Source organism: Oncorhynchus nerka, linkage group LG9b (assembly GCF_034236695.1).
Source record: "Oncorhynchus nerka isolate Pitt River linkage group LG9b, Oner_Uvic_2.0, whole genome shotgun sequence".
NCBI classification, from domain to species: Eukaryota; Metazoa; Chordata; class Actinopteri; order Salmoniformes; family Salmonidae; genus Oncorhynchus; species Oncorhynchus nerka.
In genome coordinates, this window is record NC_088424.1 from 51,704,866 (window position 1) to 51,719,086 (window position 14,221).

Consider the following 14,221-nt stretch of genomic DNA (forward strand, 5'->3'; position numbering starts at 1 on the left):
GCCAATACACTCACCTTGTACACAATGTCAAAATGTTTTAGTTCACTCTAGCCAGTCAGACTAACTTACTGTAGTCGTTCTCTGGTTGTGTAGCCAGTCAGACTAACTTACTGTAGTCGTTCTCTGGTTGTGTAGCCAGTCAGACTAACTTACCTTACTGTAGTCGTTCTCTGGTTGTGTAGCCAGTCAGACTAACTTACCTTACTGTAGTCGTTCTCTGGTTGTGTAGCCAGTCAGACTAACTTACCTTACTGTAGTCGTTCTCTGGCTGTGTAGCCAGCCGGACTAACTTACCTTACTGTAGTCGTTCTCTGGCTGTGTAGCCAGCTGGACTAACTTACCTTACTGTAGTCGTTCTCTGGCTGTGTAGCCAGCTGGACTAACTTACCTTACTGTAGTCGTTCTCTGGCTGTGTAGCCAGCTGGACTAACTTACCTTACTGTAGCCGTTCTCTGGCTGTGTAGCCAGCTGGACTAACTTACCTTACTGTAGCCGTTCTCTGGCTGTGTAGCCAGCTGGACTAACTTACCTTACTGTAGCCGTTCTCTGGCTGTGTAGCCAGCTGGACTAACTTACCTTACTGTAGCCGTTCTCTGGCTGTGTAGTCAGACTAACTTACCTTACTGTAGTCGTTCTCTGGCTGTGTAGTCAGACTAACTTACCTTACTGTAGTCGTTCTCTGGTTGTGTAGCCAGCTGGACTAACTTACCTTACTGTAGTCGTTCTCTGGCTGTGTAGCCAGTCGGACTAACTTACCTTACTGTAGTCGTTCTCTGGCTGTGTAGTCAGACTAACTTACCTTACTGTAGTCGTTCTCTGGTTGTGTAGCCAGCTGGACTAACTTACCTTACTGTAGTCGTTCTCTGGCTGTGTAGCCAGTCGGACTAACTTACCTTACTGTAGTCGTTCTCTGGTTGTGTAGCCAGTCAGACTAACTTACTGTAGTCGTTCTCTGGTTGTGTAGCCAGTCAGACTAACTTACCTTACTGTAGTCGTTCTCTGGCTGTGTAGCCAGTCGGACTAACTTACCTTACTGTAGTCGTTCTCTGGCTGTGTAGCCAGTCAGACTAACTCACCTTACTGTAGTCGTTCTCTGGTTGTGTAGCCAGTCAGACTAACTTACTGTAGTCGTTCTCTGGTTGTGTAGCCAGCTGGACTAACTTACCTTACTGTAGTCGTTCTCTGGTTGTGTAGCCAGCTGGACTAACTTACCTTACTGTAGTCGTTCTCTGGTTGTGTAGCCAGCTGGACTAACTTACCTTACTGTAGTCGTTCTCTGCTTGTGTAGCCAGCTGAGACAGTTATGTCGGAAGACTGCTTTTAAGCACATTATTCTAATGTCTCGTTCTAGAATGCTATTAATTATGTGTTGTCTGCTTCTAGAATGCTATTAATTATGTGTTGTCTGCTTCTAGAATGCTATTAATTATGTGTTGTCTGCTTCTAGAATGCTATTAATTATGTGTTGTCTGCTTCTAGAATGCTATTAATTATGTGTTGTCTGCTTCTAGAATGCTATTAATTATGTGTTCTCTGCTTCTAGAATGCTTGGCCTTGTTGACCAGTGCCAGTAGATGGATATATATATATATATTCAGCAGCCTATTAATTATGTGTTGTCTGCTTCTAGAATGCCTGTCCCTTTTGACCAGTGCCAGTGCCATCTTCTCCTTCATTCTGCTATGTGGAGTGGTATTGATGGTGGGCTTCTTCAACCTGGAGTATTACACAGGTGAGCCAGTAGCTGAAGGGTTCTCCCAGGGTTCTCCCAGGGGATCACACTTCTGAGTGGAAGGAGCCTGAGGTGATTGCTGCACTCCATCTCTTGAGATTGAATCAGGCTGCGTGGGTGGAACCAGGACAATGCAATTACTGTAGAGAAATAAATATATATATATATATATATATACAGTGCCTTGCGAAAGTATTCGGCCCCCTTGAACTTTGTGACTTTTGCCACATTTCAGGCTTCAAACATAAAGATATAAAACTGTATTTTTTTGTGAAGAATCAACAACAAGTGGGACACAATCATGAAGTGGAACGACATTTATTGGATATTTCAAACTTTTTTAACAAATCAAAAACTGGAAAATTGGCCGTGCAAAATTATTCAGCCCCCTTAAGTTAATACTTTGGAGGTGCCAATGTCCTGGGACAACAGTCACCCTGTATATGGAGGTGCCAATGTCCTGGGACAACAGTCACCCTGTATATGGAGGTGCCAATGTCCTGGGACAACAGTCACCCTGTATATGGAGGTGCCAATGTCCTGGGACAACAGTCACCCTGTATATGGAGGTGCCAATGTCCTGGGACAACAGTCACCCTGTATATGGAGGTGCCAATGTCCTGGGACAACAGTCACCCTGTATATGGAGGTGCCAATGTCCTGGGACAACAGTCCCAGCATTCACCCTGTATATGGAGGTGCCAATGTCCTGGGACTGTTGTCCCAGCATTCACCCTGTATATGGAGGTACCAATGTCCTGGGACAACAGTCACCCTGTATATGGAGGTACCAATGTCCTGGGACAACAGTCACCCTGTATATGGAGGTGCCAATGTCCTGGGACAACAGTCACCCTGTATATGGAGGTGCCAATGTCCTGGGACAACAGTCCCACAACAGTCCCATTCACCCTGTATATGGAGGTGCCAATGTCCTGGGACTGTTGTCCCAGCATTCACCCTGTATATGGAGGTACCAATGTCCTGGGACAACAGTCACCCTGTATATGGAGGTACCAATGTCCTGGGACAACAGTCACCCTGTATATGGAGGTGCCAATGTCCTGGGACTGTTGTCCCAGCATTCACCCTGTATATGGAGGTGCCAATGTCCTGGGACAACAGTCCCAGCATTCACCCTGTATATGGAGGTGCCAATGTCCTGGGACAACAGTCACCCTGTATATGGAGGTGCCAATGTCCTGGGACAACAGTCACCCTGTATATGGAGGTGCCAATGTCCTGGGACTGTTGTCCCAGCATTCACCCTGTATATGGAGGTGCCAATGTCCTGGGACAACAGTCACCCTGTATATGGAGGTGCCAATGTCCTGGGACAACAGTCACCCTGTATATGGAGGTGCCAATGTCCTGGGACAACAGTCACCCTGTATATGGAGGTGCCAATGTCCTGGGACAACAGTCACCCTGTATATGGAGGTGCCAATGTCCTGGGACAACAGTCACCCTGTATATGGAGGTGCCAATGTCCTGGGACAACAGTCACCCTGTATATGGAGGTGCCAATGTCCTGGGACAACAGTCACCCTGTATATGGAGGTGCCAATGTCCTGGGACAACAGTCACCCTGTATATGGAGGTGCCAATGTCCTGGGACAACAGTCACCCTGTATATGGAGGTGCCAATGTCCTGGGACAACAGTCCCAGCATTCACCCTGTATATGGAGGTGCCAATGTCCTGGGACAACAGTCCCAGCATTCACCCTGTATATGGAGGTACCAATGTCCTGGGACAACAGTCACCCTGTATATGGAGGTACCAATGTCCTGGGACAACAGTCACCCTGTATATGGAGGTGCCAATGTCCTGGGACTGTTGTCCCAGCATTCACCCTGTATATGGAGGTGCCAATGTCCTGGGACTGTTGTCCCAGCAGTCACCCTGTATATGGAGGTGCCAATGTCCTGGGACAACAGTCCCAGCATTCACCCTGTATATGGAGGTGCCAATGTCCTGGGACTGTTGTCCCAGCATTCACCCTGTATATGGAGGTGCCAATGTCCTGGGACAACAGTCCCAGCATTCACCCTGTATATGGAGGTGCCAATGTCCTGGGACAACAGTCACCCTGTATATGGAGGTGCCAATGTCCTGGGACAACAGTCACCCTGTATATGGAGGTGCCAATGTCCTGGGACTGTTGTCCCAGCATTCACCCTGTATATGGAGGTGCCAATGTCCTGGGACAACAGTCACCCTGTATATGGAGGTGCCAATGTCCTGGGACAACAGTCACCCTGTATATGGAGGTGCCAATGTCCTGGGACAACAGTCACCCTGTATATGGAGGTACCAATGTCCTGGGACAACAGTCACCCTGTATATGGAGGTGCCAATGTCCTGGGACAACAGTCACCCTGTATATGGAGGTGCCAATGTCCTGGGACAACAGTCACCCTGTATATGGAGGTGCCAATGTCCTGGGACAACAGTCACCCTGTATATGGAGGTGCCAATGTCCTGGGACAACAGTCACCCTGTATATGGAGGTGCCAATGTCCTGGGACAACAGTCACCCTGTATATGGAGGTGCCAATGTCCTGGGACAACAGTCCCAGCATTCACCCTGTTTTACTAATTGATTGATTAATTGATTGATTCCCACCAGTCGTCCCATCCATCGCCTGTTCCAAGATCGCCCTCCTGGGTCAGGTGCTCCACCCCCGTCAGTTCGTCCACTCACTGGTGCACTGCATCATGGGTGTTGTAGTAGCGTGGTGTTGTGCCTTCACCATCGGAGGGCGCTACAGGTCCCTCGGGCACCCCTGTACACAGGATGAGAGGTGAGACACCACACGTTTAGGTTTACCTGGCATACACACAGATATGGAAATTCATTTAAATATAGGTTGTATTTACAATGGTGTGTGTTCTTCACTGGTTGTGCTTTTCTTGTGGCAACAGGTCACACATCTTGCTGTTGTGATGGAACACTGTGATTTTATTTTTATTTAACCTTTATTTAACTCGGTTAAGAACAAATTATTATTTACAATGACGGCCTAGGAACAGTGGGTTAACTTCCTTGTTCAGGGGGCAGAATGACAGATTTTACCTTGTCAGTTTGGGGATTCAATTCTGCAACCTTACGGTTACTGGCCCAACACTCTAACCACTAGGCTACCTGCCTCCTCTACACTCTAACCACTAGGCTACCTGCCTCCTCTACACTCTAACCACTAGGCTACCTGCCTCTACACTCTAACCACTAGGCTACCTGCCTCTACACTCTAACCACTAGGCTACCCTGCCCCCTCTACACTCTAACCACTAGGCTACCCTGCCCCCTCTACACTCTAACCACTAGGCTACCTGCCTCTACACTCTAACCACTAGGCTACCTGCCTCTACACTCTAACCACTAGGCTACCTGCCTCTACACTCTAACCACTAGGCTACCTGCCTCTACACTCTAACCACTAGGCTACCTGCCTCTACACTCTAACCACTAGGCTACCTGCCTCTACACTCTAACCACTAGGCTACCTGCCTCTACACTCTAACCACTAGGCTACCTGCCTCTCTCTAACACTCCTCTACACTCTAACCACTAGGCTACCTGCCTCTACACTCTAACCACTAGGCTACCTGCCTCTACACTCTAACCACTAGGCTACCTGCCTCTACACTCTAACCACTAGGCTACCTGCCTCTACACTCTAACCACTAGGCTACCTGCCTCTACACTCTAACCACTAGGCTACCTGCCTCTACACTCTAACCACTAGGCTACCTGCCTCTACACTCTAACCACTAGGCTACCTGCCTCCCCTACACTCTAACCACTAGGCTACCCTGCCGCCCCTACACTCTAACCACTAGGCTACCCTGCCGCCCCTACACTCTAACCACTAGGCTACCCTGCCGCCCCTACACTCTAACCACTAGGCTACCCTGCCGCCCCTACACTCTAACCACTAGGCTACCCTGCCGCCCCTACACTCTAACCACTAGGCTACCTGCCGCCTCTACACTCTAACCACTAGCCTACCTGCCGCCTCTACACTCTAACCACTAGCCTACCTGCCGCCTCTACACTCTAACCACTAGGCTACCTGCCTCTACACTCTAACCACTAGGCTACCTGCCTCTACACTCTAACCACTAGGCTACCTGCCTCTACACTCTAACCACTAGGCTACCCTGCCGCCCCTACACTCTAACCACTAGGCTACCCTGCCGCCCCTACACTCTAACCACTAGGCTACCTGCCCCTACACTCTAACCACTAGCCTACCTGCCGCCTCTACACTCTAACCACTAGGCTACCTGCCGCCTCTACACTCTAACCACTAGGCTACCTGCCGCCCCTACGCTCTAACCACTAGGCTACCTGCCGCCCCTACGCTCTAACCACTAGGCTACCTGCCGCCCCTACGCTCTAACCACTAGGCTACCCTGCCGCCTCTACGCTCTAACCACTAGGCTACCCTGCCGCCTCTACGCTCTAACCACTAGGCTACCCTGCCGCCTCTACGCTCTAACCACTAGTCTACCTGCCGCCCCTCCACTCTAACCACTAGACTACCTGCCCCCCCCCCCCCCCCCCTACACTCTAACCACTAGGCTACCTGCCGCCCCTACACTCTAACCACTAGGCTACCTGCCGCCTCTACACTCTAACCACTAGGCTACCTGCCGCCCCTACGCTCTAACCACTAGGCTACCTGCCGCCCCTACACTCTAACCACTAGGCTACCTGCCGCCTCTAAATCAAATCAAATCAAATTTTATTTGTCACATACACATGGTTAGCAGATGTTAATGCGAGTGTAGCGAAATACTTGTGCTTCTAGTTCCGACAATGCAGTGATAACCAACAAGTAATCTAACTAACAATTCCAAAACTACTGTCTTATACACAGTGTAAGGGGATAAGGAATATGTACATAAGGATATATGAATGAGTGATGGTACAGAGCAGCATACAGTAGATGGTATCGAGTACAGTATATACATATGAGATGAGTATGTAGACAAAGTGGCATAGTTAAAGTGGCTAGTGACATAAGGATGCAGTCGATGATCTAGAGTACAGTATATACGTATGCATATGAGATGAATAATGTAGGGTAAGTAAGCACTAGGCTACCTGCCGCCTCTACACTCTAACCACTAGGCTACCTGCCGCCCCTACACTCTAACCACTAGGCTACCTGCCGCCTCTACACTTTAACCACTAGGCTACCTGCCGCCCCTACACTCTAACCACTAGGCTACCTGCCGCCTCTACACTCTAACCACTAGGCTACCTGCCGCCCCTACACTCTAACCACTAGGCTACCTGCCGCCTCTACACTCTAACCACTAGGCTACCTGCCGCCTCTACACTCTAACCACTAGGCTACCTGCCGCCCCTCCACTCTAACCACTAGGCTACCTGCCTCTACACTCTAACCACTAGGCTACCCTGCCGCCCCTACACTCTAACCACTAGGCTACCTGCCTCTACACTCTAACCACTAGGCTACCTGCCGCCTCTACACTCTAACCACTAGGCTACCTGCCGCCCCTACACTCTAACCACTAGGCTACCTGCCGCCTCTACACTCTAACCACTAGGCTACCTGCCGCCTCTACACTCTAACCACTAGGGTACCCTGCCGCCCCTACACTCTAACCACTAGGCTACCTGCCGCCCCTCCCCTCTAACCACTAGGCTACCTGCCGCCCCTCCCCTCTAACCACTAGGCTACCTGCCTATTTCACCCAGTAGATATGGGAGTTTGGCAAATTTGGATTTATTTTCAAATTCTTTGTGGATCTGAGGGAAATATGTGTCTCTAATATGGTTATACATTTGGCAGGAGGTTAGGAAGTGCATCTCAGTTTCCACCTCATTTTGTGGGCAGTGTGCACATAGCCTGTCTTCTCTTGAGATCCAGGTCTGCCTACGGCGGCCTTTCTCAATAGCAAGGCTATGCTCACTGAGTCTGTACATAGTCAAAGCTTTCCTTAAGTTTGGGTCAGTCACAGTGGTCAGGTATTCTGCCACTGTGTACTCTCTGTTTAGGGACAAATAACATTCTAGTTTGCTCTGTTTCTTTGTTAGTTATTCCAAATGTGTCAAGTAATTATCTTTTTGTTTTCTCATGATTTGGTTGGGTCTAGTTGTGTTGCTGTCTTGGGGCTCTGTGGGGTGTGTTTGTGAACAGAGCCCCAGGACCAGTTTGCTTAGGGGACTCTTCTCCAGGTTAGTTTCTCTGTGGGTAATGGCTTTGTTATGGAAGGTTTGGGAATCGCTTCCTTTTTTAGGTGGTTGTAGAATTAATTTTCTGAATTTTGAGAATTAGTTGGTATCGGCCAAATTCTGCTCTGCGTGCATTATTTGGTGTTCTATGTTGTACACGGATATTTTTGCAGAATTCTGTATGTAGAGTCTCAATTTGGTGTTTGTCCCATTTTGTGAATTCTTGGTTGGTGAGCGGACCCCAGACCTCCCAACCATAAAGGGTAATGGGTTCTATAACTAATTCAAGTAATTTTTGCCAGATCCTAATTGGTATGTCGGATTTTATGTTCCTTTTGATGGCATAGAATGCCCTTCTTGCCTTGTCTCTCAGATCGTTCACAGCTTTGTGGAAGTTACCTGTGGTGCTGAGGTATGTTTAGTTTTTTGTGTGCTCTAGGGCAACGGTGTCTAGATGGTATTTGTGGTCCTGGCAACTGGACCTTTTTTGGAACACCGTTATTTTTGGCTTACTGATATTTAATGTCAGGGCCCAGGTCTGACAGAATCTGTGCAGAAGATCTAGTTGCTGCTGTTGGTTGAGGAGAGAAGAACCAGATCATCAGCAAACGGTAGACATTTGACTTCAGATTCTAGTAGGGTGAGGCCGGGTGCCGCAGACCGTTCTGGTGCCCTCGCCAATATTTTGATATACATGTTGAAGATGGTGGGGCTTAAGCTGCATCCTTGTCTCACCCCACGGCCCTGTGGAAAGATGTGTGTTTGGCCTATTTTTTTTTTGTGTACATGGATTTTATAAAGTCTTATGTTTTTTTTTTTTTACCCCAACACCACTTTCCATCAATTTGTTTTGCAGGCCCTCATGCCAAATTGAGTAGTAGGATTTTCTGATTTCTGACGTGTTGTTCCTTCTTTTTCCGAAGTGTATTTCTGTATTGTTTTAGTGACTTGCCATAGTGAAGGCGTAGACTCAAGTTTTCTGGATCTCTGTTTTTGGTTGAATAGGTTTCTCAATTTATTTCTTAGGTTTTTGCATTTCAACACCATTTGTCATTGTTAATTTTGTTGACTTTTTTTTTAGATTTGAAGCTGAGGAGTCAAATATACTGTTTAGGTTTTCTACTGCCAAGTTTACACCTCCACTATTACAGTGAAACATATTGTCTAGGAAATTGTCTAGAAGGGTTTGAATTTTTTGGTTGATTTCTTACTACTTTCTTATTTCTTTTCTTTTCTTCCCTTTTTCTTCTTCGATGCCTCATGATTGAGCAAAGCTCCGTTCAAATATATCTGTCTGTCTGTTGTGTTGGTTACAGTAGTAGTGGTCCTGAGATGTGCCTGAATGAATACCACTTGGTGCTGCTGCTCGTGGGGGCCTTCATTGGCTACAGCCACAGCCTGGTGGGAGTGGTCTACAACATGAACTACGTTTCTTTCCACACCATGCAGGTACATACTGTCTCTTTACTTCCTATCTCTTATTATCCTGGGCCCGGTTTCCCAAAAGCATCTTAAATTTAATGTCTACCCAAAACCACTAATTCCTGTGTTTTAGTGTTTACCACTATGTGAGAACAATATTTTTTGTGAACAGATGTTTCATTATAATAAGGTTAGTAGCAATTTGTGGAAATCTGTTGCAGCGCAAGTCGTTTACAAAACCTTCAATGCTGGCTGGTTGGCTGGCTGGCTGGCTGGTTGGGTGGCTGACTGGGTGGCTGGTTGGCTGGCTGGCTGGTTGGGTGGCTGGCTGACTGGTTGGCTGACTGGGTGGCTGGGTGGGTGGCTGGCTGACTGGGTGGCTGGGTGGGTGGCTGGCTGACTGGTTGGCTGGCTGACTGGTTGGCTGGCTGGCTGACTGGTTGGCTGGCTGGCTGGTTGGCTGGCTGACTGGTTGGGTGGCTGGCTGGCTGACTGGTTGGGTGGCTGGCTGGCTGGCTGGCTGACTGACTGACTGACTGACTGACTGACTGACTGACTGGCTGACTGGCTGGCTGACTGACTGGCTGGCTGGCTGGGTTGATAACGTTGCTCGTTATTAATCGACTGGTTGACACCACTCGTAGAACAGCTGAGTTTGTCCGTAGATGCTTTTTTTGCCCTTCAGAAGATCTCCGCTAAACATATACCATATAAACATATACTATATATCAATATAAACATATACTATATAAACATATACTATATACCATATAAACATATACCATATAAACATATACTATATATCATATAAACATATACTATATAAACATATACTATATACCATATAAACATATACTATATACCATATAAACATATACTATATATCATATAAACATATACTATATAAACATATACTATATACCATATAAACATATACTATATAAACATATACTATATACCATATAAACATATACTATATAAACATATACTATATAAACATATACTATATACCATATAAACATATACTATATACCATATAAACATATACTATATACCATATAAACATATACTATATAAACATATACTATATACCATATAAACATATACCATATAAACATATACTATATACCAACATATACTATATAAACATATAAACATATACTATATATAAACCATATAAACATATACTATATACCATATAAACATATACCATATACTATATAAACATATACTATATAAACATATACTATATACATATACATATAAAAACATATACCATATAAACATATACTATATACCATATAAACATATACTATATAAACCATATAAACATATACTATATAAACATATACTATATATACCATATAAACATATACTATATACCATATACTATATACCATATACTAAACATATACATATAAACATATACTATATACCATATAAACATATACTATATACCATATAAACATATACTATATACCATATAAACATATACTATATACATATAAACATATACCATATAAACATATACTATATACCATATAAACATATACTATATAAACATATACTATATACCATATAAACATATACCATATAAACATATACTATATAAACATATACTATATATCATATAAACATATACCATATAAACATATACTATATACCATATAAACATATACCATATAAACATATACTATATAAAAACATATACTATATACATATAAACTATATACCATATAAACATATACTATATACCATATAAACATATACTATATAAACATATACTATATAAACATATACTATATACCATATAAACATATACTATATAAACATATACTATATACCATATAAACATATACTATATACCATATAAACATATACTATATACCATATAAACATATACTATATATAAACATATACTATATACCATATAAACATATACTATATAAATAAACATATACTAATATAAACATATACTATATAAACCATATAAACATATACTATATACCAATAAACATATACTATATACCATATAAACATATACTATAAACATACTATATACATATAAACATATACTATATACCATATAAACATATACCATATAAACATAAATAAACATATACTATATACCATATAAACATATACTATATAAACATATACTATATACCATATAAACATATACCATATAAACATATACTATATAAACATATACTATATACCATATAAACATATACTATATACCATATAAACATATACTATATAAACATATACTATATACCATATAAACATATACTATATAAACATATACTATATACCATATAAACATATACCATATAAACATATACTATATAAACATATACTATATACCATATAAACATATACTATATACCATATAAACATATACTATATACCATATAAACATATACCATATAAACATATACCATATAAACATATACTATATACCATATAAACATATACTATATACCATATAAACATATACCATATAAACATATACTATATAAACATATACTATATAAACATATACTATATACCATATAAACATATACTATATACCATATAAACATATACTATATACCATATAAACATATACCATATAAACATATACTATATAAACATATACTATATACCATATAAACATATACTATATAAACATATACTATATACCATATAAACATATACTATATAAACATATACTATATACCATATAAACATGTACTACACTGCTCAAAAAAATAAAGGGAACACTTAAACAACACAATGTAACTCCAAGTCAATCACACTTCTGTGAAATCAAACTGTCCACTTAGGAAGCAACACTGATTGACAATAAATTTCACATGCTGTTGTGCAAATGGAATAGACAACAGGTGGAAATTATAGGCATTTAGCAAGACACCCCCAATAAAGGAGTGGTTCTGCAGGTGGGGACCACAGACCACTTCTCAGTTCCTATGCTTCCTGGCTGATGTTTTGGTCACTTTTGAATGCTGGCGGTGCTTTCACTCTAGTGGTAGCATGAGACGGAGTCTACAACCCACACAAGTGGCTCAGGTAGTGCAGCTCATCCAGGATGGCACATCAATGCGAGCTGTGGCAAGAAGGTTTGCTGTGTCTGTCAGCGTAGTGTCCGGAGCATGGAGGCGCTACCAGGAGACAGGCCAGTACATCAGGAGACGTGGAGGAGGCCGTAGGAGGGCAACAACCCAGCAGCAGGACCGCTACCTCCGCCTTTGTGCAAGGAAGAGCAGGAGGAGCACTGCCAGATCCCTGCAAAATGACCTCCAGCAGGCCACAAATGTGCATGTGTCTGCTCAAACGGTCAGAAACAGACTCCATGAGGGTGGTATGAGGGCCCGACATCCACAGGTGGGGGTTGTGCTTACAGCCCAACACCGTGCAGGACATTTGGCATTTGCCAGAGAACACCAAGATTGGCAAATTCGCCACTGGTGCCCTGTGCTCTTCACAGATGGAAGCAGGTTCACACTGAGCACATGTGACAGACGTGACAGTCTGGAGACGCCGTGGAGAACGTTCTGCTGCCTGCAACATCCTCCAGCATGACCGGTTTGGCGGTGGGTCAGTCATGGTGTGGGGTGGCATTTCTTTGGGGGGCAGCACAGCCCTCCATGTGCTCGCCAGAGGTAGCCTGACTGCCATTAGGTACCGAGATGAGATCCTCAGTCCCTTTGTGAGACCGTATGCTGGTGCGGTTGGCCCTGGGTTCCTCCTAATGCAAGACAATGCTAGACTTCATGTGGCTGGAGTGTGTCAGAAGTTCCTACAAGAGGAAGGCATTGATGCTATGGACTGGCCCGCCCGTTCCCCTGACCTGAATCCAATTGAGCACATCTAGGACATCATGTCTCGCTCCATCCACCAACGCCACGTTGCACCACAGACTGTCCAGGAGTTGGCGGATGCTCTAGTCCAAGTCTGGGAGGAGATCCCTCAGGAGACCATCCGCCACCTCATCAGGAGCATGCCCAGGCGTTGTAGGGAGGTCATACAGGCACGTGGAGGCCACACACCCTACTGAGCCTCATTTTGACTTGTTTTAAGGACATTACATCAAAGTTGGATCAGCCTGTAGTGTGGTTTTCCACTTTAATTTTGAGTGTGACTCCAAATCCAGACCTCCATGGGTTGATAAATTTGATTTCCATTGATAATTTTTGTGTGATTTTGTTGTCAGCACATTCAACTATGTAAAGACAAAAAGTATTTAATAAGAATATTTCATTCATTCAGATCTAGGATGTGTTATTTTAGTGTTCCCTTTATTTTTTGGAGCAGTGTACATCCTTCCTATTGAAATAAGTGGCTTGTTGTATTTGTGTGCTACGTTGTCATATTCTTTCTACAATATATTTCATGATGTGTAACAGTGATGTGCTGAATGAATCTGTGATTTTTGTGCGCTTTTTATTGGGTAAGGGTTAGGGGTTAGGGTACTGGACAATATATTTCATGATGTGTAACAGTGATGTGCTGAATGAATCTGTGATTTTTGTGCATTAGAAGAAGTTGCCTCTGTTTGCGGCAGCCGTTAAGTGGTAATATCTCTCTAGGAGCTGATCTGGCATCAGTTTTGACGCATGGCGAACGTTCTCTGCGTGGTGTTTTGTGAAACTCATGCTACATAATCGTCCGTTGTAGGAACGCTGCATCGTTAAAACACTTGCAAGCTTAAGCTCTATCGGGGAAACTGGGCCCAGGTAGGGAGATCTCCTGTCCCAGAGAAACGCCCAGTGTATAAAACTACAAAATAATGGATGACTGCTACACTGCTGGGTTGTGTTCAGTAGATACAACATGTTGAAAGTGAAACAC

At 43.8% G+C, this 14,221-nt stretch overlaps 1 protein-coding gene across 2 annotated transcripts in view; it reads left to right on the forward strand.

Moving 5' to 3' along the window:
* ndc1 (NDC1 transmembrane nucleoporin) overlaps positions 1 to 14,221 on the forward strand; it is a 74,457-nt gene that overhangs the window by 5,460 nt on the left and 54,776 nt on the right. Inside the window, exons 3-5 of one of the 2 annotated variants that reach the window (XM_065013832.1) lie at positions 1,631 to 1,732; positions 4,364 to 4,538; positions 9,262 to 9,394. In XM_065013832.1, the coding sequence (XP_064869904.1) occupies positions 1,631 to 1,732; positions 4,364 to 4,538; positions 9,262 to 9,394 (410 nt within the window). The remainder of the gene's footprint in view (positions 1 to 1,630; positions 1,733 to 4,363; positions 4,539 to 9,261; positions 9,395 to 14,221) is intronic. The other variant, XM_065013833.1, reaches the window with a different exon arrangement.